Here is a 21,236-nt window from a genome sequence, read left to right on the forward strand (position 1 = left end):
ATAACTATCTACAAGAAAGATGTTTAAGGTTTTAGCTCCTTGCTAAAGGGTAATGGCATCGGGAAGTGTTCTGAAGAAAAAAAACAGAGCAGCAGCACTGGTCCTGATCCCATTAGTATCACTGCACTTGCTGGCCGAAGAGCCAGGCATTTACCTTGAAACCTCACCCGTGGTCGCTGTGATTCATTCAGCACAGTTTTTGTGTGGCGAGCCCCAAAGCAAGCAGCACATAGAAGGGCTCCACGGGCAGCAATCGCTCCCACTGCCAGCTCGCTGCTGAATGCCACCAGGAGCACTTAGGAGCTGGCTCGCTGCCCTGCTGGCCCATTCACCGCCTCTTGTGCTTACAGGGGAAGGACACCAAGGAGAACACTCGAGGTTTGCACAGACGAGTACCGAGGAGCACAGCGAGGTCCGAGTGACGGGAGGCACTGCCAGCACCACCCCTGCCAGCGCAGCCGTGCTCCTCGGAGAGCCAGACAGCACCTGAGCTCTCGCAGGCCAGAGGGGAAATACACCCTGGCTTACACGTGCAAGAGCAAACACCCAGCGACCGTCTGCTACAGATATAGAGAGAGATAAAGGCAGTAGCTCACCTATGGAAAAATAACGGTCAGGTAAAACAAAAACCCCACGCAAATCAGACCTAAAGGTAACGGCATATGCCAACACGACAGATCAGGCAGGGGTCTTTCCAGTACCAAAGTTTACGCTGGCAGATGGAACTGTTAGTGCTAAGACTGAAGAAATACATGGTTGGGCAGAGCATTTAGTTTGGGAAACCTAGAAGAGACTTCACATCCACAAAGGCTTGGTGCAGCTTCACCATGTGTAACACGTATCGGGACACAGACAGACCTTTCTACACCAGGTGCCACATTCCAAGCAATAAAACCTGCACCGGCGTGAGTAATAACCAGGGCATTTCAAAACAAAACAAACAAAAAGTCAGTAGCGTGAGAGACTAAGGCCTGTCCCAACTCTCTTAGGAGAATTATAAAGCTCCTGGAGAAATCATGTTCCTGACTGCAGTCTGTAGGCCCACCTTTCGCATCTCTTTCCAAGCTTTGGCAGTTTGGGAGAAGGGAGGCCCTGCTGCCCCACTAACCTTTGGCTGAGGGTCCCAGCTCTCCCAGCACACAGATGGATCCCCGGGCAGCCTGTCGGCCTCCTCAGCCTTAGAGACTTCACCGACTGATCTGCTGTGCAGCAGCCCAGTAATGTCTGCACGCTGTGATTTTCTGAGGAGACTGAAAGACTGCATTTTGCTTCATACTTGAATTTCATGAGGTTTTCAAGCACGGTGTTTTCCTTCCTTTTAAACATTGCAAAGAAATACGAGGAAAAGACCACCATTCCACAATAAAGTATCTGCTCTGCTCTTAACCAGCTGTTAATACCAACACCTTCTTAAGCTTCATCTTCACTTTGTTTTCCTCAGGAGGATCAGATCCAGCCCAGAAAACACACGCACGCCGAGTCACACAAGCTCTCTGAATGAGCCTTTGCCAGACACTAACTCCCTGACCTCCCAGACGTCTGAGACAACTGACGGGGGGGTTGCACGACCGCTTTAATCCAGGAAACCCATTCTGCCGCCGGAGGAGTCCCTCCTTCCCACCAGCGCTCTGCTTTCATTGCCTGGCTCATCGCAGTGCTCACGTGGCACGTCGAACCAGGAAACGTTTCCAGGCGAAAGCTGCCTTGTCCATCCATCCCCTCCTGCCCCCTGTGACTCACACACAGCTGCAGCACCAGCGGCAGGCCACAGGAAGAGGCTGCGGGGACAAAATGGCCTTTTTTGGGTACTCCAGGCTGCTCCCGGCCACCCTGCAGCACACGGGGACGGGGTCTTCCAAGATGCACGTCAAAACGCTGTAAGAAAAGGGCGACAGCAAACACTACAGAACACAATACAGCTTTATTTGTTTAGGTACCTGAATGGTGCTGCGCTCCGAGGCCAGATTTTGCAGGTGCTGGGAGAGGCGATTGAAGCTGCAGCAAACTGAGATCGCATACTGAAGCTCAGCAGTAATGGAAAAAAATGTTTCATGTTTCGGTGCGAGCAACTAGTTCCAAACAGTAAAATATCAGTGATTCAATCTCCCTCATTCCATAACAAAGTTGTAAATATTTCTAAAATCCACTGTTTTTCCTGCATGATGAATGATCTAAAAAGCAGTTAAGAGTAAGCTTTGTAGAATACTTTGTAGGTTATGACTACTCAGAAAAACCCTTTGGCATTCTCATTTTTCTGATGGTCTCAGACTAAAGATTAAGAAAATCTCAAATTTGAGCTCGCCCAAATTTCAACGGTGAGTCTAACTAAATTGCATCAGAACCCAGTCTCTCGCACACCCTCCTAAGAAATAAAAATTCCAATCTGATGACCACACTGTGATAGAAGCTTACACATTCACGTTAAGAAACAACCCTTACATCATCATACGAGCAAAGTTTGAGCTCTCCAACTGCAGGCTTTATTTCATTTTAAAGGGAAAATCTACCACGACAAGGAGCATTTTATCAATTATTTACAGTAAATATACTTATCGTTTGTTTTCTCCGGATATACACAAGCCGCTCTCAAGTAACCAAAAACTTCACATATACATTATATAACAGCAAAATTCATACATTACTTTGGTTCTCTATCATGCCACCTCTCTTATTATAAAGGTTTGACATTTCTATTAATAAGCTCTTCCTGACAAAGCACCCCCACACACACATTGGCAGTAACAGAAGAGAAATCCACCTTACAGGTACCGCTTTTCTATGCCTATAAATTTAGAGTGAATTTCAGGTGCAGCTCAGTGCAGTTAGTGAGGCAATCCCAGAGCCCTGCACCCAGAGGGGCAGTTGCCCAGCCCTGCTCTCCTCCCCGTGTTAGCTGGAACAAATTTGGCAGGTCAGGGCTCACCCATCCGATTCTGCTCCCTAACCCAGCAGAAAGCTGAGCTCCCAGGAAACACAGCGCAACCATTTCCAGGTAGTTGAGCAAACTGAATTAGCACTGCCATTCAGTGACACCATTGTATAGGGTCTGGGCCAATACAGCAGGACAAGCAAGTAAAAGGAAGGGTTGCAGGGTATTTTTTCAGAGGTCATCATCTGAAATAGCACAGTCTGAGATGAGCTGAACCATCCTTCCATCCAGCAGCCCTGGCACTGCACGCAAGGCTGGGCGAGGGAGCAGTGGGATCGCAGTGACCCTTTTTGCCACACTTCAGTTCTCATCCAGACCAACACAATCATCAGGGAAAGCAAAGACCCAGGGGACGAGGCACCAGATCCAGCTTTCAGTGCTGCAGAGCTGCACCTGGTTCGGGTTGGTTTTGTTTCTGATGGCTCAAGGCCGCTGTGCTATCACAGAACCACCCTGACGTGCCCTCCAATACAAAGAGCGCAGACGACAGCACCTCGGTGAAGCACAGGTGTGGCACAGCTTTCTGGTCCTCCCACTTCCTTCTCCACAGCAGCAACGTTCAGGACATTTTCTCCAACATTACTCACCCCGGTTCAGAACGTCCTTAGAACCCCAGACCTCATTAAGAGGTCAGTGGAAGTCAAACTTTTGCTGCACGCAAAGGCAACAAAGATGTGTGCCAAGCAACTGCTGGAGCCAGGGGCGAGTACCTCAAGTTTCTCCAAAGCAGAGAAGAGGGGGATTACCTTTAAATCTGAAGAGAATACTAAAAAGTCTCTTGCTAAGACTTGCTTTGCATTGTAGTGAAAGGTTCAGAGAGGCTTTTTTTTTACTATTTATAGATAGCTTTTCTTCTTCACCTGCTTTTTACACTAAACCCACAGCCCAACATGTCCTCTGTGGGACAGAACTCTACAACCGGAGCCCTTCTTGCTCTGAAGCACAACTGGCCAGTATTTAAGCTCAGACTGTAATGTCTCGCTGGTGGCAGAGCTACACAAACCCCAGGCTCTGCCGCTTCCAACACCTCTGTCTGGACGTGGCAAAGAGCACCAGTAACAGCCGCGGAAAGGGGTGAGCACAACTCTTCTAGACTTACAAGGCACGATGAAAACCTTCTCTGCATCTTTAAGCCTTAAGATGCGTTCCTCTGACACAACACTCCTATAACCTCTCCCCCCAATACTATTCTCCCCCGAAGAAGACAATATTTATCTTTTGTAAATAATATCAATTATTTGCATAAGTTACTTGGGAAGAGCACCACTTCTGATTCTGCCAAGCACCTTTTCCTTAATGCCCAATTCAGACTCAGTATGTTTTAAAGCTTGTCTACAGCTATCCCCAGGCATCCCATACGCTACAGTGAAAACTGAGAAGCCTGGATATCACAGGAAAAAATAACTACTGGAAATATATAAGGAGATGCTACATCTGGCTTTAGGTGTTGATCTCCAGGAATGCAGGTGGACCACTAACAAACAGTACAGGGATTTTTTGTTAAGTGCTCATGGTTCAAAAAATGCAAAAGTTGACAACAGAAAACTGAGAAGCCTGCAGAATTGCAAGTTTTATTTGTTTTTGTTTGTTTCTGAATACTTGTTAAAGAGCTCTGAAAGAAAACATTTTGGATAAAACATTAGACACATCCCATTTAACACAAGCTCAAAATTTCTCATTGTCCTTTAAACCAGATAGGCAGAGAAATCAAATCCTGGAGTTAAAGTGAATTTTTTTAATCTGACTGTCTTAGAACTGAAGAGCTTTACCATATCATACATATGCAAAGCCTACAGAACAAGGATCTAAAGAGAAGAACACCATGCCTTGTTCAAGAGACATTTCAGAGTCCCCAGGCCTTCTAAGTTTAGCTCTCTCTAGTACAGTCAGGAAGATTTTCTTTCTTCTCTACCCCACACTGTGCATTTCTGGCACCTACCCCCACACAACTTTCTTCTTCACAATTTACACACAATACACTGAATAAACTTTCCTTTTATAATGCATGTGCCAAAAAAACACAGACTTTTGCATTTTAGTGTTTTTACCCCTGTCTTTTCTTAAGATCTTTGCTGTGTTATCTTTCAGGAATTCTCCATTCAGTCTCATGATTTCGGTCAGTCTCCGAGCAGGCTGTCTGCCCTCTCGCTTGTGTATGCTTGAAGCCAGTAGGAAACGAAAATCTGTTTGTCGTCCTTAGCTGATACCAAAGTTACATCCGTTAAAAAAGGAAAAAGAATTTCAATCATCACACTCAGCTGTAAATATTACTTATGCCATTCCTTTATGCCTTGCTCCTCACCTTTTCAAGGCAGACCTATCAATTAAAGATCAGCCCCACAAGCTTTAATGACAGAAACAGCATCTGAAAGAACATTCTGCTTCTAGCTTATCTTTTCAAATGCCACTTTTCTGTTTTCAACCCTCCCCTTTACTTGAATTTAAAAGATTGTTCTCATGGCTTCTTTGTTTAGCGAGCACTGCATCCCAAATCCTTTTGCCCTAAGATTTATTTCCACACATTTAAGCAGAGAATTGCCTTGCCATCCCCACTTACAACCCATTTAGATTTGGGTTTGATCTTGAAAATGCAAAATCAGGTACTGGATGTCCAGAACAAGCTCGTGCTAGGCTGGGAATCTCAAATCTTTATTTACACTGCAGTCTTTATTTTGGTGGCTCTCAACCTCTTCATTTACAAATAGTTGAAAATAACAACCCAAACCTTGCGTGCTCCAGTGCAGGAGCAGGGTGAGCACCTGCAGGTCAGCACAGAGGCAGCTGGGGAGCCCTACCCGTGTAGCTGGGCTCACAGAAACATTTCCAGAGTAGGAAACAGCACAGACACATTAACTTCCTTCCAGAGATCTGACAAAGACTGTGGGCTCCGAGGAAAACATAAGCAGAAGACAAGACCACAAGCAGAAGAACAAGAAGGAATTTCAGCCAGTCTTCAAAATATTTTAAGATGTTGTGAAGTAAGGGCAAACTAGCATAGACACTGAAGTCAACTATTTACGCAGAGAAAAACCAAATGGTTGGCTTTCTCTTTCTTTATATGACATTTTAGCAATACCCCATTCCTTTCCCCTCTTTTTCCACACGGAATTTAATATTTTCCTTTACTAATTTATCTCCAATGTCATCTAAATAAACCCTGGCTACTTTGCCCATTCAGTGATTGTTTTAGTTCTTAAGTAATTTTTTCCACTTGTATTGACTCACTTCAAGAAAGCATTCAGTCCCAAACCACAATCTTCTAAAGATTTTCAAACTTTGCAGCCCTGATACTGCAGCTCAGGCTCTCATTTTTGATGCTAGCGCTGCGGAGCTGAGGCCACGTAACCCTTTTGTTCCATAAACAGATCTGGAAGTTTCTAATGGAAAGAAATCTGGAAGAGGTATAATCTTTAATATTTTATTTTTCCATCTCTGTGATTCTCAGTGTTTATACCAGTTACCATCTCCTTTTTTACCCTATGTGAAAGAGATGCACGGAACTGCTCATCTGGTAACACGCCATCCCATCTGCAGGTTGCCACTGCGAATCCAGCAAGGACATGAGTCTCACCAGCGCTGTTTTCAATCTGTTGACAGTTTCACAGCTTTTGAAATAACATAAAAGCTCCAATCTCGCTCTTACAGACAGGTACATACCACAAGGCTATGACACTGATCTCTGAAGAGATACCATGGCACACTGAGCAGAAGGAAGAATGGACTTATAAAGCTCATCTTTGTTCCTCACCCCCCCTGCAAAGGACTTCAAGTCTTGAGGACTACTCTTCTGGTAAAGCTTATACCCTAGCAATTTTTACTTTTATCGTAGCTTCTTGAAGCTTAAATCTTTATCCTTTATAACTTGATTTTTTTAAAAAAAGTTCCTATCAGCATCATTTTAAAAACCTAGCTCTATTAGGTCTTTAAAAATAAGCACCAGGAGCAGCTGTGTCGAACTGTTCTATGAACTAAGAGCTGAGCAGTTTGTGTGCTTGCTGTCAGCAGCTCACCCCTGCCTGTCTGCTCAGCTTTATCTTAAGGGAAGAAGGGACGCCAGGAACATTTACAGCTGTACTGCGTGAAGTCAACATCTAAGAAGTTGGTCTTTTCTGAAGGACTGCCCTATAAGAAACGCATTTTCAAAGAAATAAGAAGTCACTTTGGAGCCTCAGCCTTGTTACACGAACAAATCACAGCACACCAAAAAACCTCAGAAGCCTAGTAAGAATCTTTCAGTCATTACCTATTTCTGAGTACCACCGGTCTCATCTCACCCCTTCAAAGTCTCGTTTATCAGATGGTTTAGCACATCACCTCAGTTTAAGATTTTCCTTAAAGTCCAGCCCACCTGGTACTTCCCAAAGTGATAAAGATGGTTGGGCTGACCACTGTTTGTAGCATATTGACCCACAGACTGAGCGTGCTTTCCCCAGCCCTTTCTAATGGAGGTACCTGCTTATTTTGATTCTAACACTGCAATTTCTCATTCAAACACTCCGACTCCTCAGCGATCTATTTCTGGACAAGTGTTAAAAGATTGCAAGTAGACAGCGTTGATTTCCTCTTCCATGAATTGTTACACACAGCTAAATTTATTTCCTTGCCAACGAATCATTTACACAAAAGCCATAACAACGCTCCCCACCTAAACCCCTCAGAAAATAGAGAGGACGGCTTCTTAAGTGTTATATGGGACACGAGGGGGAAGGGAGAGATGAGGGCAAGGAGATTGGAGTAAGAAGTAGGTCTTGCCCATGCTTCTATCTTGCAGAAAGATAATCCATTATCTTCCACCAGCTGTCACCCATTTTAGAGCTCCACAGAGAGCTCTGAAGATGAATTACTGGGGCACATTTGCCAGGGAAGTCTTTGTATTGTTTTTTTCTGTGGCGACCACGCACGCACTCAAAGTAAGAGCCATCAACACCAATGTGTGATGATACAATCGGCGAGGCCAAGCACGCTTACAGCCATGACATGAGCGTGCGGGGCTGTTTCATAGACATCCCTGCAAGGCAGCTGCTCTAAATGCAAAGAGTAAACAAGACATACAAATTCCCAGCAATGAAACAGAAGAGGAAATCAAGGGCAAGAGGGGAGGAAGATGACATTTCTCAGCAGTTTTATGCAGCAAGAGCTGGCACAGAAAATGTTATTGTCATTACTTCACTCGTGTTTTTCCCCAGGGTATCTGCACAGTGTGCAGGTACATCCCGGCAGAGAAGCTGTACATTGAAACTGGAACAGTGCGAACCACTTCTGTGCATCAAACACGAGCACAGCTGAGAACTGAACCACAGCATCTGAAACAGCCACAAAATACTTTTAAAAGGTTCTTCTAGAAGATTAACACACAGCATCAATTGCTCACGTACATGCACAGCCCCTGCCCCAGAAGGGTAATGGAGCATCACATCGCAGCACGCAGCGCCGTCAGGGAATGCCCCTGACACCCCCATAGCGTTGATCGGGATGCCTGCCAGGCTCCCAGGCACTCAGGAACCACGGGTATTTTGAGAAATCCCGTCATGTTCCTGTGAGCTGGGGAAGATTCCCAGCTGTAAGCAACCAACTCATAAACATGGACATAAATTCATTGTATGGAAAGTCAAGCATCACTTAGTACACTCCAACACCACTTACGACACACTACTAATAAAGGAATCAGTTCTTGTTTTCTGTCTCCTTTACACATTGTTATCCTTCCCACCAACAGTACTTACCGTGCTATTTTCCGTACAGTGATATGATTTTAACACTGAAGCTGTTATTGTGGGTTTTGGTTTGCTGATGCACTACCACTGAGAGTATCGGCACTGAAAAACATACTTTAAGTCCAACTTCATGCAAGTTTTACAGGTTTTTATTTTACAAAGGAAAACTAAAACAAGGGGACATCTTTACAGCTTTAAGGTGGATTTCATCCTGTTGTTAGCTTGGTCAGATAGAAGAATACGACAGACAGATCCCTTTGATACAGCTCTCACAGCCAGCAGAACAGCTAAACCTGTAATCTTCATGCCCACGTAGGGCTCGCAGGCTTCTCATAGCTACACGCGACAAGACTTTAAAATCCTTTAGCTGCTATCAAGACTAACAGCTAGACATAAGGAAACCGTACTCGCAGAAAAGCAATTGACATAAAACATAGGTTCAAAGTTCTTAAAACCTGTTCTGGTAACTCTGTTCCAGGAACAAGGAAGCTGTTCCTTTTATTAAGTAAATGGCAGAACACCACAGACAAAAATTAGTTCAGTTTCTCATCATTTACAAGCCTAAAATTTAGTTAAAAGTTTGTCAATACTTGTATTCAGTCTACATGGTAAAAAGCCAACCCATCATGGTAAACACTTTAAATTACAAAAAAAAAATGAATGGTACATTCATACAAGTTGTTTGAACTACTTTATCTGCCAACAACAACAAAAAAAAGGATTTCATTTATTTCTGTTTTCATTCTGAAAGGCCTGAAGAACAACTCTTTTGTGTTCAAGCAGCCATGATGTTAAATAAATTTACTAATGTGGGGGAAAAAATAAATCAGTAATACAAAACTGGGATAATTTTAGCTTGGAAGGGACCTCTGGAGAGCCGAGTCCAGCCCCCTACTCAGAAGCGAGGTAACGTCAAAGTTCAGCTGGGTTGCTCAGAGCCTGGTCCAGCTGTGGGTTGGGGACCTTGTGGGATGGGGGCTCTGCCAGCTCTCCAGGTCCCTGTCCAGAACCCATCCAGCTGCTGGGGGAATGCCCCTGTCCACAGCTGTGCTCCCAGGGGTCTGTCTCCTCATCCTCCCTCCTCCTGGGAGCTGGATGCCCTTTCTCCAGGCTCACCCAGCCCGGGTCTCACAGCCTTTCTGTGCACATCGTGTGTTTTGAGCCCCAGCTTTCTCCAAGACTCGAGTTTGCTCATGTGTTTTCTGTGTTGGGAAGCCCAGAAGTAGCCACAGCAGTCCCCAGCTGGCCTCACAAGTGCTGTAAAGGGAACAACCACTTCCCTCAACCTCCTGGCACAGTCCAGCACAGAGGCAGCCCCCGTTCCTGCAGCGATGCACCACTGCCTGTCTCAGCTCAGTGTTTACCAGGATCCCCAGACCTTTTTCTGCAAGGCTGCTCCCCGGCTGGTCATTCCCCAGCTTTTACAGTTCTGCAGTGTGAGACTTTGTGCCTGCGCTGAACTTTGTGAGGTTCACAGGGTGAAGGAAAAATAACTCTGGTATGCAAATGGCTAAGTATAGAGAATGTAATCTCTGCCATCCCCACCCTCCAGAAGGGCCTGAAACATTAAACAAAACCTTTGCCATGTTTAATGCTACCTGCGAGAACAGGAAGCTTGTAACCGCAGTACCTGCAGCTCTGATTCTGTCCAAGTCCACCAGGACACTTCTGCTCCAGGCGTGAGCCACTCAGGTACACGTGCACTTTTAACGTTGAAGGTAATCCCTGCAAGGCACTTTCCTAAGAGCACTGAAAGATTCTCCACTGCTAAAAATATTTTTAATGAATTCCCCCACTGTCAGTGTTTTGTTTTTTTTTTGTTTGTTTGTTTGTTTGTTTTTAAACCTTTAGAGTTCACATCACACGCAGTCAATGTCAGGGTGCACACAAGCTGCTTATTTCCAGCCATGGGTATAGACACGAGTGGGTCGAGCCTTGCTTGCACAGCACTACGCCCAACCCAGTCAATCCTGCCGCCTCTCAAGACGAAGCACAGAGCCACAGCCACAGCTCAGTTGCCTTAATAACCAGTAAAAGCTTCTAAGAGCAAGATGAAGACAGTCCGTGGGCCTCACACTGTCTCCGGTGAGGCATCTCCACTGCACACCGCCTTGTATGATTTTATCTGAAGTACCCAGGCAGCAGAAACCACAGTTTGAAAACAATTCGATATTGTCAGTATTCCAAACTTAAATTTGGACTGAGTGTCCGGGAAACCCAAGGCTGAACTTACTAGCAATGCAAATCTTCACTTACGTAAGAAGAAAAAACTGAACTCCTCTGTGCAGCAACACCACAGCATGCTGCTAAGACATTTTCCTAGTTAAGGCTGGTCTGGAAGGAAAGGTTTTGTGCTTCTTTCCTGTGACACAAGAGGCTAACTTATCTGCAGCTTCCCAGGAAGCCTGCTCCGAAAGATGATACGCTGTCAATTCAGGAAAAATACCATATTAGTCATAAAAAGATGGAAAGATCACCTACCATGAACTCTAGCCTTTGCCCCTGTTTTATAACCCAACAGCCAGTGGCTGCCAGCTAGCAGTTATTTCTTTAGGACCTTCAGATCACTTTTAGCCATTTGCACGTGTAATTTGTTCTCCTCCCTGCCCCCTGTAATAAGTCAAATCGGGTGAGGTTCTGAATCACAACAGCAGAGCTTCCTTTTCTGGGTGAGTAACTGGAGAGGGCTCCAGGGCAGCAAAGTCATCCTAAAAGGAACCACTGATAGGGCACGGTGAGCTCCCACCCTTGCCTTAAAGAACTGTGAGCGAAAAAACAGAATCCAAACAGAAATTACACTCCCATCTTACTCATGGACACAGTTCAAATGATGGCACACTACGTAACAGCAACCCCAGTCCTTTATTTATCCATCTTCCTCAGGAATACACAAAAAAATGCCCATGCTACTCCTCTTCGGCTCCAGTCCCGGAGCAGCCAGAAGCCTGCAGAGCACACACCATACGTGTCCATCCCCTGGCACAAATGCCAGACCAGGAGAGTATCGCCAGCAGGCACAAAATTTGGGGCTGGTGCAGAACGACTGACCCTATGACAAGAAGAGCTCAATTTAAAGCTTCCCCTTGCATCCTAAAAAGCAAACCCTTGGGAACATATTTCAAAATGCTAATAGGATCTCATGCCTGAAGTCACCCTCCTGCTGTTTCTACTCTGCCTTAATTACAGGAAAATAAGGGACACTCGGAGCGCTCCGGCTCTCAGCACTGATAATCCAAGTCACACGGCAGCAAGAGAACCGGGGGCACACGGCAAAGCTCCACGAAGAAGCCAACTTTGGGGAAAGAACGTGCAAAATTAAGAAAGGAGAAGTCATGCTGTAACAGCAGGGCAAATTTGAAGCTGTACAGGTAACAAAGACATAAAAACACATCCTCTCACGGCTGCTGTACTTTGAGGAAAGTTACACATAAAGGGCATGGATCCACATCCTTCAACCTACGCAGTCCCAATACTGCCAGAACAGCTGCCTTAAGGCTGACTTCCACATATAAACTTACGTGAGTTTCAGACTGGCTTCATCTTCGTTATTACTTTATCTTTCATTGAAATTTGTGATGGGAACTGGAACAAAATAACCCATGTTTAAGTTGGATTAAATATCCAGACAGATTTTTTTTTTATAGACTTTTCTAAAAATGCCGGATATGCATCTCTCCCTAAACTGGCATAAATACATTTCAAGTTGGACTTCACAGAGCAACTGTCGTTGCTTATTTTTATGTGGGAGAATGGTTAGAAATGTGAAAAGAATTTGGAATATATCTGGAACTGACCCTGCTTCTGAGCAGTTCTCTTGGCTGTTTTGAGAAAGGCAGCTAAATATATTCGGTCCTTAGTGGCACTGCAGGAAGGCAAGGTAAGGACAGCATCTCAGCCTTCATTAATGCACACCTGATGAACGAACTCCACACATTTTTATTATCCAATGCTCAGTGAAGACACCCCCACCATGTCCCAAAGCTCAGACTTTTAGAGAGGCTGTGCGTCCAGAGGCACTATCACGTTTGCAGCTTTAGGCCATGGTTCAGTAACCACAGGTTGCAGCCCTAAGACCCTGATGACAAGAACAGCAGAAATTAAGATCTCAGGCACTCGAGGGTGCCTAAGGCCTCAGCTGGCAAGGAGGGATGCACACGTTAAGCTGAGTGCACCCTAAGTACATCTACAGACATGATTACTGAGCTCTATGCAAAATCGGGGCTTAAGAAAACAGCGTGCAGCTTCCTACTGCAGAAAGCTGTAGTCATTGCAGGGAACAAAGGTCCTTATAAATAAAAGCTTGCACTCTGGCGATCTGCATACACTGGTGAAAAAATTGAGTGGAAGATTTTAGTATTAGGAGACAGTTAAAAAGAACAGATCACGTTGAGCCACAGACCAAATGCACTTGGAAATTCTTAGACCTCAAAAAGCTTTTTAAATCAAGTCACCTTTTTTTTTTTTTTAATGCTACAGCTTCAGTCAGATGTATTAGTAAGTGTGATACAAGCTCTTTGGCAACTACATCAAGACTGGATTGGAATTCTCAAGTGAACCTTGCAAAAGACTTAGAAAACGAACCTCAACTCCGTTTGAAGCATTATCAAGGCAAGAATCTAGTAAAAAGCTTTAAGAAGTCCTTTCCACTTTCCCAAACAAACTTGCTCGTGGTTCATCACCCTATTCATCTTTTCCGACACGGGTAAGTTACTCTGAATCCCAGGCACTATACGCAGTTAACGGCTCTGATACATTCGCAATTGCTTGGGGAAGTCTTACAAGTCTTCCTTTTGGTAACAGCCACCCAACAGCTTGCATGAACCACCTCAAGCTGCAAGCAAGGAGCAAAATGCAAGCCTCCTAAGTGTGAAGGACCTACAGCAGTTTAACATTCCCACCTGATCTCGGCTATAGATCAGCACTTCTGGAAACCAATGCATTAAAATATATCCATAAAGCAGAATCAACTTGCTAAAAAAAGCCAACGAAACGAGTCTCTTCAGTTCTGACTCACAGCTGAAGCCATTTGTTTCTCGTAGGTGTAAAAGCAACTGACTCACTCTCCCATGTGAATTATTTGGAAGAAAAAAGGTTGGTTCAGCTTCAGATGATAAGGGCTCGCTGCGCTGAATGTGCTGACTAAACCACCACCCGAGCAGTTTCTCCGCACCGAGAGCGCAAAACCGGTGCCAGCCACAGGAGTTTTAATGATGCAAATGAAATATTTCTTGGCAAAATATTTTAGCTTAATATTACCTGCAAAAAGGAATTGCAACTGATTTTCATCTTTCTCAATGAAACAGTTCTGAGAAATGTTGAATGTAAGGATGCTTACGAAACCCGACTTCTGCACTCGTGTGTTGCCATGTAAGACGAGTGAGAAAGCACAGGCTGCACATCCTCCCCATGAAGACAGATTTAGCAATGACTTACCTACCTTGTCCTGACTTTTCAGCAGAATCTAACTAGAAAATAGGTCACAGCCTTCAACAAAGGACAATTCCTCAAGCCCTCGGTAGACGGCTGCTCGTTACTAGCAACTTTATCCATCCCCAGGACAAAAGCAACGCTGACTTCCTTCTATGGGACAAAAGAGCAGCTCTGCCCAGGATGGCTGTCGTTTCAACAGCTCATGCCAATGTGCGTCCCAGCCTCCAAACCACACTACTTTCACGCTGTCAAAACACGCCTTCAGCATCCAATGCCAGCGTCTCACGGAATAAAATAGGACAGAAAAAGTCATCAGAAGATATTCTAAAGATATTCTACCCAATCTAAAAATTGCAGATGAGAAGAGATGCACTGTAACATCGTGCACACAGCAGCAAGCTTTGAACCTCAGGCCTTCAGATCACTAGCCCTGACTACAATGCTATCAAAGCTAACGTGGCAGTTTTTGCTGCTCTACCACGAATTAATCCTAACCTCCATTTTGTAAAGGAACAGAAACCGTTTACTCGACAGCAGAGACCGCTGGAAATCAGGGCTCGGCGATCATGCCAGCGCGTGCCTGCCAGCTGACCGTCAAAGGCTTCCTTACCCAGGCGATCCCGGCTGCAGCGCCCCATCTCCGACCACAGGAAAGCCTTCGGGGAACAGGAAAGGGCTCCAGCTGCATCCACACTGCAGTGTGCACAAAGGAACCGTGGCCACCACCACCACTGGCCTTTCCAGAACCTCTGCAAGGCAGCTGTAGCTTCGCTCTGCCCCAACGGGCCCTCACCCATGCCCTCGTGCTGCTACCTCTAGCACAAGGGGCCACAACGGCTTTGTTGGTCCCATGGAAGAAGAGGGACTTGGGCCACAGACTGAAATTCAGACTTCTTGGCCATCAGCTATCTTCCTACCCAAGCAAGCTGACCTTCTGGTGCCCAGGAGGCTTATCAGAGGCTGCACAGCTCCTGCTGGCAGAGGCTAGGAGAGGCTGGGGTCACCTCCTGGCTTTCTTTCTGCGTTTGCTGCAGATGGGGGCGTGGGGAGAAGCAGTCAAGAGAACGAGAGAGGAATTTAAACCAACAGACCTCAAGTCAAGAAGCACACCGTGTTCTTAAGTGATACCTTTTCCTGGTATAACCCAAATATGCCATAGCAAAGATCTTCATAAGCAGTGCTCAAAGTCTGACAGCTCTCATAAGGTCATCTCAAAACACTTCAGGACAGTTTCTGCCTCCCCTGCTAGCACCACATCAGCCACACGTTGTGCCCTCACCCTTACCCAGGGCACTTTCTCGTACGTCAGTGTCTGCGGCAGTCAGAGGACTACATCTACCCCGCAGCAAGCTTCAAAGCTGCTCTAACGTAGGCTGAGGAAGCGTGAATTTTCCTCCGGTCCACATCCACACACCTGAATACAACCGCCTTCAAGCTGAGAGAACAGGCTCCAAGCTCCTCTGACACAAAGTCCGCTCCACGAGCCTCTCACTTCACCCATTACATGTCACCGTGCCTCCTTTAGCGGAGCTGGGAGGAGAAGGAAAGCCCAGTCCCAGCCTCCTGGCTTAGCCCCCACCAGCAGCGAGGCGCAGAACTCGACGCACCAGTCCCTGCAGCGACCCGAGGCTGTGAATCACGGCCCCAGCAGCACGGCAGCACCCTTCTGGTCATCCCTCCCGTCAGCTTCCCACCTGTGGCCCAGCCCCAAACGTAAGAGGCACGCACCCAAAAGCAGCAGCTTGAGGCTGGGCTAGAGAGGTTGCTCTGAGCGTGCTGCACGCACGTTTTCCCCCTGAGCAGGAGCACACTGCTGTTAGGGCAGCACCCGCTGCCTGCCTGTTCCACCAGGCTGTCTTCAAGGGCTTGGCAGCAGGTGCCCAGCTGGCCTCCTCCTGCTAATCGTCCGCAGTCCTCTTTGTTTTCCCCGCAGCTTCAGGCCCCCTCCAAGTCAGTTCTTCTGGGGAAAAACAAACAAACAAGCAAAAACAAGGCCAAACCAACAGCAGCAACACAGAGAAAAATAAAACAAAAGCAGAACTGCAGCCTCAGAGGGCAGCAACCTCGCACCGAGCGGGGCTGCAGAAGGCCAACATGCCTTAGCAGCAGGAGCAGCCCACGGGGGCACCCCGTGTGCCCATTTTGGGGAGAACAAACGCTGCCTTTCACATCAGACTACTCTGACACGGGCTTGGAGGTGATCTCACAGGGAAAGCTGGCCGGTGCACAGTCCGGGAGCGAGACAAGGCCGGGCGAGCCACGTGGGGATGCGCGCCGTCCTGCCCTGCGCCAGCGGCACGGAACACAGCCAGGGGAAACAAAGGCTGGGGCGAGAGGCTGTGCGGCACCAAGAGCTCTCGGAATACAAATAAGGCCCGTTCCTGTTAGGCTCTGCGCCGAACACGCTTGCCTACCCGCTGCAAACCGTGACAGAAGCTGCTGGGGAAGGGAGCAGCCGGTTGTGCCAGTCCCGGCTGGCTGGGAGCAAGGGGCAGCGAGCAGCAGCCACAGCCCGCTGAGATAACTCCTGCAAAACAAGGTGATGTCAGATGAGCACCAACGCCGTGCTGAGAGCCCTGGGAGCAGCCATCCTGGGGCTCCCATACAGCCGGTGTTGGATTAGGAAACACAGAGATCCCTCAGCACGAGGGAAGAACGGGCTCCGTGCAGAGGAACACGCTGTGCCTGAAAGCCACAGGGCAGGTGATGCGTCTCCTGAGAGACCCCAGGAGATGCAGGAGACCTGAGCTGTGCCAGCTCACCACCCCCACAGCTCTCCTCGCCGTGCAGAACAGGGAAAGGGGTGCACTGGCTGCAGGAAAAGTCCCTCAGAAGGACGCTCAGCAGCACACAGACCTCACCACTTGCAGCTCCTGAGCACCAGCACGCAGTGTGATCCACCAGGGAAACCCAAAGGCCACACAAACCCTCCTCTGTGCTTGCTGACCGTCTCAGGTAGTCCTCACCAGCGGGTCTGGGCAGCTTCAGCCAAGGAAATAGGGCCACAGGCTTGTAGGGCCACGCAGGTGGCTTTATGGGCTTCCCAGGGCACCGTGAGCCTGCCCAGACCCAGTGCCTCCCAGGATGCCAGCCCCATCGGGCTATGAGGACCTGCAGAGATGATCAAGGAATTTGGCCCCAGAGGCACTAGGGCAGCAGCAGGCCAGCTTCACCGAGGACTTTCAGAGGAGAATGAGGAAGCAGAGCTAGAATAAACAGGGCTGGCTGTGCGGATTCCTCATCAGCTCTCACTCCAGAAGCAGCACACGCAGCAACAGCTTAAATGACACCACGCGCAGATCTGGTGAATTCGTGCTGAACATGTAAGACACGGGGCTGCCGTGAGAACACCGAGCGGCGTTTCAGTATCTATTATACAAACAATACAGCGGCGAGGCCTTACTCAACAGGAGTTATAAACACGAGGAACTGGAAGAAAATGACTTTCAAAACCCTCGCCTGTAGCTCAGCTCGCTCTTCTTCCACGATACGTGGCATGAAAATATGCGCGTTATACTTCTGGTACAGGGGAAAAAAACTCTAGGATATTCAAAGCTCCGCTCACCATGGGAAAGCAACAACTGCCAAGGTTAAAATGGCAGATTCTTCCTACATTGCTGAAGAGATGGAAGCCACAAGCTGCCCCTGGGCAAACGGCCACACCCTGCGCTCCTCTCTGGTTAGCAAATAGGAAGAAGATTGGGAAGAAACAAGCCCGTGGCAGGACTGCCAGGGAGCAGCAGCCAGGTTTACAGGACAGAAGCAATGAGATCGATCACCCCGGGCTCCCCGGGCTCTGCTCAAGGTGCAGAGCTGCTGCAGGTGTTGACCAGAAGCTGGCACAAGGCTCACGGGATGAAGGTGGGGCTTGGTTCCGGACTCCCCTCTCCCAGCCACCAGCTCCAGGAGCCAAGCAGCGCTGTGCTGCCCTCAGAGAAGAGCGGTCCCCAGGCCCAGCAGCCACACTCCACGCCCTAACATCTCCTCTGCATCCCCGCAGCCAGGATAAAAAACCTCTGCCTCACCTACCCGTGCCTGAACTCGGCTTCCTCTTGGCAGCCAGGAGTGCAAACAATTCCACTTAACCATTTGGGGGGAATTCTGCACGTCTGATGCCTCGTGCCCAGTTTTAAGCCCAGAATAGCACAGGGCTGCCTGTTAGACTGCTCGGTTTAATTCACCCTTCATACCTACGCGGCTGATTTCCATTGTGGGCGCTAAGTCTCCATTTTGTCAGAAGGAAATTCCTCCTGTCTCCCGTCGATAAAGAAACACGCTAATCTTCAAAGTATTTGCCAAATATTTAGCTGCACTCTCATGCTGCCACAGACACATAACAGCGCGCAGAACCTGTGCACATCAATCCGGCCTGTCTCCTAACAGAGAAGCAGGCTGTAATTAGCACTGCACATCATGACATGAGGAAGATTAGCGTGTTTGGCATGATAGCTTCCTTATTAGCTGGAGGCAGAACCAAGTTCCTTGTCAGTGGAACCATACTGTGAGGGCATTAGGACACAGATAAAAGGTGTCTCCTTGTTGCCATTGACTTGCTTGCAACAGCTTGAAGGAAAGGGAGGAACACACGGGATGGCCTTTAATTGCTTTTAAGGGCATTCCTCGCTGATGGAACCCAAATACACAGCAGTGCAGATTTAGGCCCATCCCCTTACCTCGGAGAGACTGGATTATAAACTTTTATCCCCACTCTGCAGCACCAGATGGTAGCTCACATACATTTCAATTATTTATTGAATAGGCACTTTGTTATACTAGGGTAATCCCACGCTGCAGAGAGAGCTGCACACTGTTTTCATTGCGAGATATACTTTTCACCAAGTCAGTAACCTTTTCACATTCAATGAACACAATAAATAGGATTTGGAAAAGCAATTTTATAAACAATTAGATAATTGGACTCTCCATCACACGGAAAATGACAACACGGGAATCAAGCTGTAAGACCCAGCCACCAACAGTGCTACAGGAAAAGCGAACCGCTCTTTGGCCTGCCCCAAATCCTGCCCTTGAGTTTTACCCTAAAAGTAGCACCGTGCCCTGCTCCAATACGGTTTATAGCCCTTAGATGCTCGCTCGTTCAATCGACCAGCTCAAAAACAAGTTCAAAACCAGCCTGCACTTTGCAGGAGACGTACAAAGCTCCCCCAACAAAACAAATAATCGATGCTCCCCTGGCTGCAGCCTTGCAGGGCAGATGTGATCGAGTGGTTAATTATTCAGTTGGCAATCGCATTACTGACGTCAATAGAAGAGTCCAGGAAGTGAATCCTCTTAGTTTGTTAGTGTGACACAAAGAGTGGTGGTCCCCACAGAAATTAAGGAGAACCAGCTGTCCCTCCCTCCCGGTGCTGTGGCCGGCAGGACCACGACACACATTTGCATCTCCTGAAGCGAATCGCCCTTCCCCCTCCCGCAGGAAATCCTTTGTGTTTTTTGTTGTTTGTTTCTTTTTATTATTATTATTATTTTTTTTTCTTACCAGATATCCTTAAGAGCCCAATTAGCCGTACAGCCACGGAACAGCTGACGAACGGGACACCGCGCTCGTGAGCGAGGCTCTCTCCTCCCAGCCCTCGCTCCACGGGGCAATCCAGCCACCTTCACCGTGCATTACGCCTCCCAGCCTCCCCAGCTGAACAAACCACGGCCCGATTGAGCACGAACTGATCACAGCAAGCACCGGGGGGGGGGCTCCCCGCAGCCAGCAGGCCAGCTTCCACCCTCAGCCTCACCCCCAGAGCCCACAGCACCATGGACATAGGGTATATTGAGGGGGGGGGGGGGGGTGTATATAAGGGGCGAGGCCCAGCCCTGCCGTGAGGGGCTGTGGAGGCCCAGCACCCCCGGGGGGGGACCCTCCCCTCTCTCCTCTCCCCTCAGCCTCCCCCCGGCGCCGGGCTCACCCCACTCGAGGAAGTCGGAGACGTATCGGTCCCTGCGGAGCGGCGAGTCGCGGCTGCACTCGGCGTAGACGCCGACCAGGAGGTCGAGCAGGGTCTCCACGCTCAGCACGCTGTCGTGGCGCTGCGGCCCGTCCAGCACCAGCTGCTCCAGCCGCTTCAGCCGCACCTTGGCCGACATGGTGCCGAGCCGCCCGGCGTCCCCCCCTCACACACACACACCCCACACACACACAGACGGGGCCCGGCCGTGTCTCCTCAGCTCAGCTCAGCCCCGCCGCCTCCGCCTCCTCCTCACGGCCGCGCCGGGGCCGAGCGGCTCCTTCCGCGGGCTCCGCCTCAGGCGCGGCCGCTCCATGGGCCGCGCCCCGGCCGCTCCCGCTCCGGCCTCGCCCCGGCGGCGGGAAGGGAAGGGCCGCGCCCGCTCGGCAATCTCCGGCGGCGCTCGGTAATCTCCGGAGGTGCTCGGCAATCTCCGGCGCCGCTCGACTCCGCTCGGCAATCTCCGGCGCCGCTCGGCTCCTCCCCGGACACGCCCCGAACGCCGCGAGAGAGCGGCGCGGGGAGGGGAGGGAGGGGGGACTGGGCCCTGCGCCGCGCCGTAGCTGGGGATGGGGGTGCTCAGGGCTTTGGGTTCGTCCCCGCAGATTCGCCACGGGGTTAAAGGGGCTGCGCAGCACTTTCGCCACGCTGTGGCATGGTGCTGGAGGGATTTTAAGGGGGTCCCTGCACTGCTGGGGGGCTGCGGGGGTCTGGGGGGTGAGCTGGGCTCTGCCAGGCTACGGCTTCCCCCAGGGGGCAGCTGCTGCCCCACTGGGCTGGTGTCACCCCATGGTGTCCATCCCTGGGGTCACCCCTGGTGTCCATCCCTGATGTTATCCCCCTGGTGTCACCCCCTGGTGTCACTCCTCTTGTCACCAGGCAGCTCTGGCAGCCTCCGTGCCTTGCTGGTGGTTGAGGCAGCAGGGCGAGCACAGACCTGTGTGTTAGCAACTGCTCGTGCTCACCTGAAGGAGCTGGGTGCAAGGCTCTCAAGCTTTATGAAGTGCCTTTTTTTTTTTTTTTTTTTTTTAATATGTACATATATATATATATATATTGCATTTCAATTTATTCTGAGAACTGTTCTCTCTGGAGATTGCAGCACCTCCAGGCAAGATGCTGAATAGCGTGATGGGAGTTTACCTCTCTAGGAATGTGGCCGGTCAGGTCCCGATGCAAAACTACACTGGGAAGGATGCC

The 21,236-nt window shown here is 48.7% G+C and overlaps 1 protein-coding gene across 5 annotated transcripts in view; it reads right to left on the reverse strand.

Annotated features, from left to right (window-relative positions):
* The window catches only part of CDC42BPB (CDC42 binding protein kinase beta), a 94,194-nt gene extending 73,804 nt beyond the window's left edge, over positions 1–20,390 (reverse strand). For 4 of the 5 annotated variants that reach the window (XR_014618503.1, XM_084288106.1, XM_084288105.1 and 1 more), the window contains exon 1: positions 19,998–20,390. Coding sequence is in view for 3 of the 5 variants with exons in the window: in XM_084288106.1 (XP_084144232.1) it covers positions 19,998–20,175 (178 nt within the window). In the remaining 2 variants the exon portion in view is untranslated. Of the gene's footprint in view, positions 1–15,801; positions 15,871–19,997 lie in introns of those variants that run through there. The other variant, XM_084288107.1, reaches the window with a different exon arrangement.
* Positions 20,391–21,236: the final 846 nt, after the last annotated feature.

This window comes from Netta rufina (assembly GCF_964035555.1).
Source record: "Netta rufina genome assembly, chromosome: 5".
NCBI lineage: Eukaryota > Metazoa > Chordata > Aves > Anseriformes > Anatidae > Netta > Netta rufina.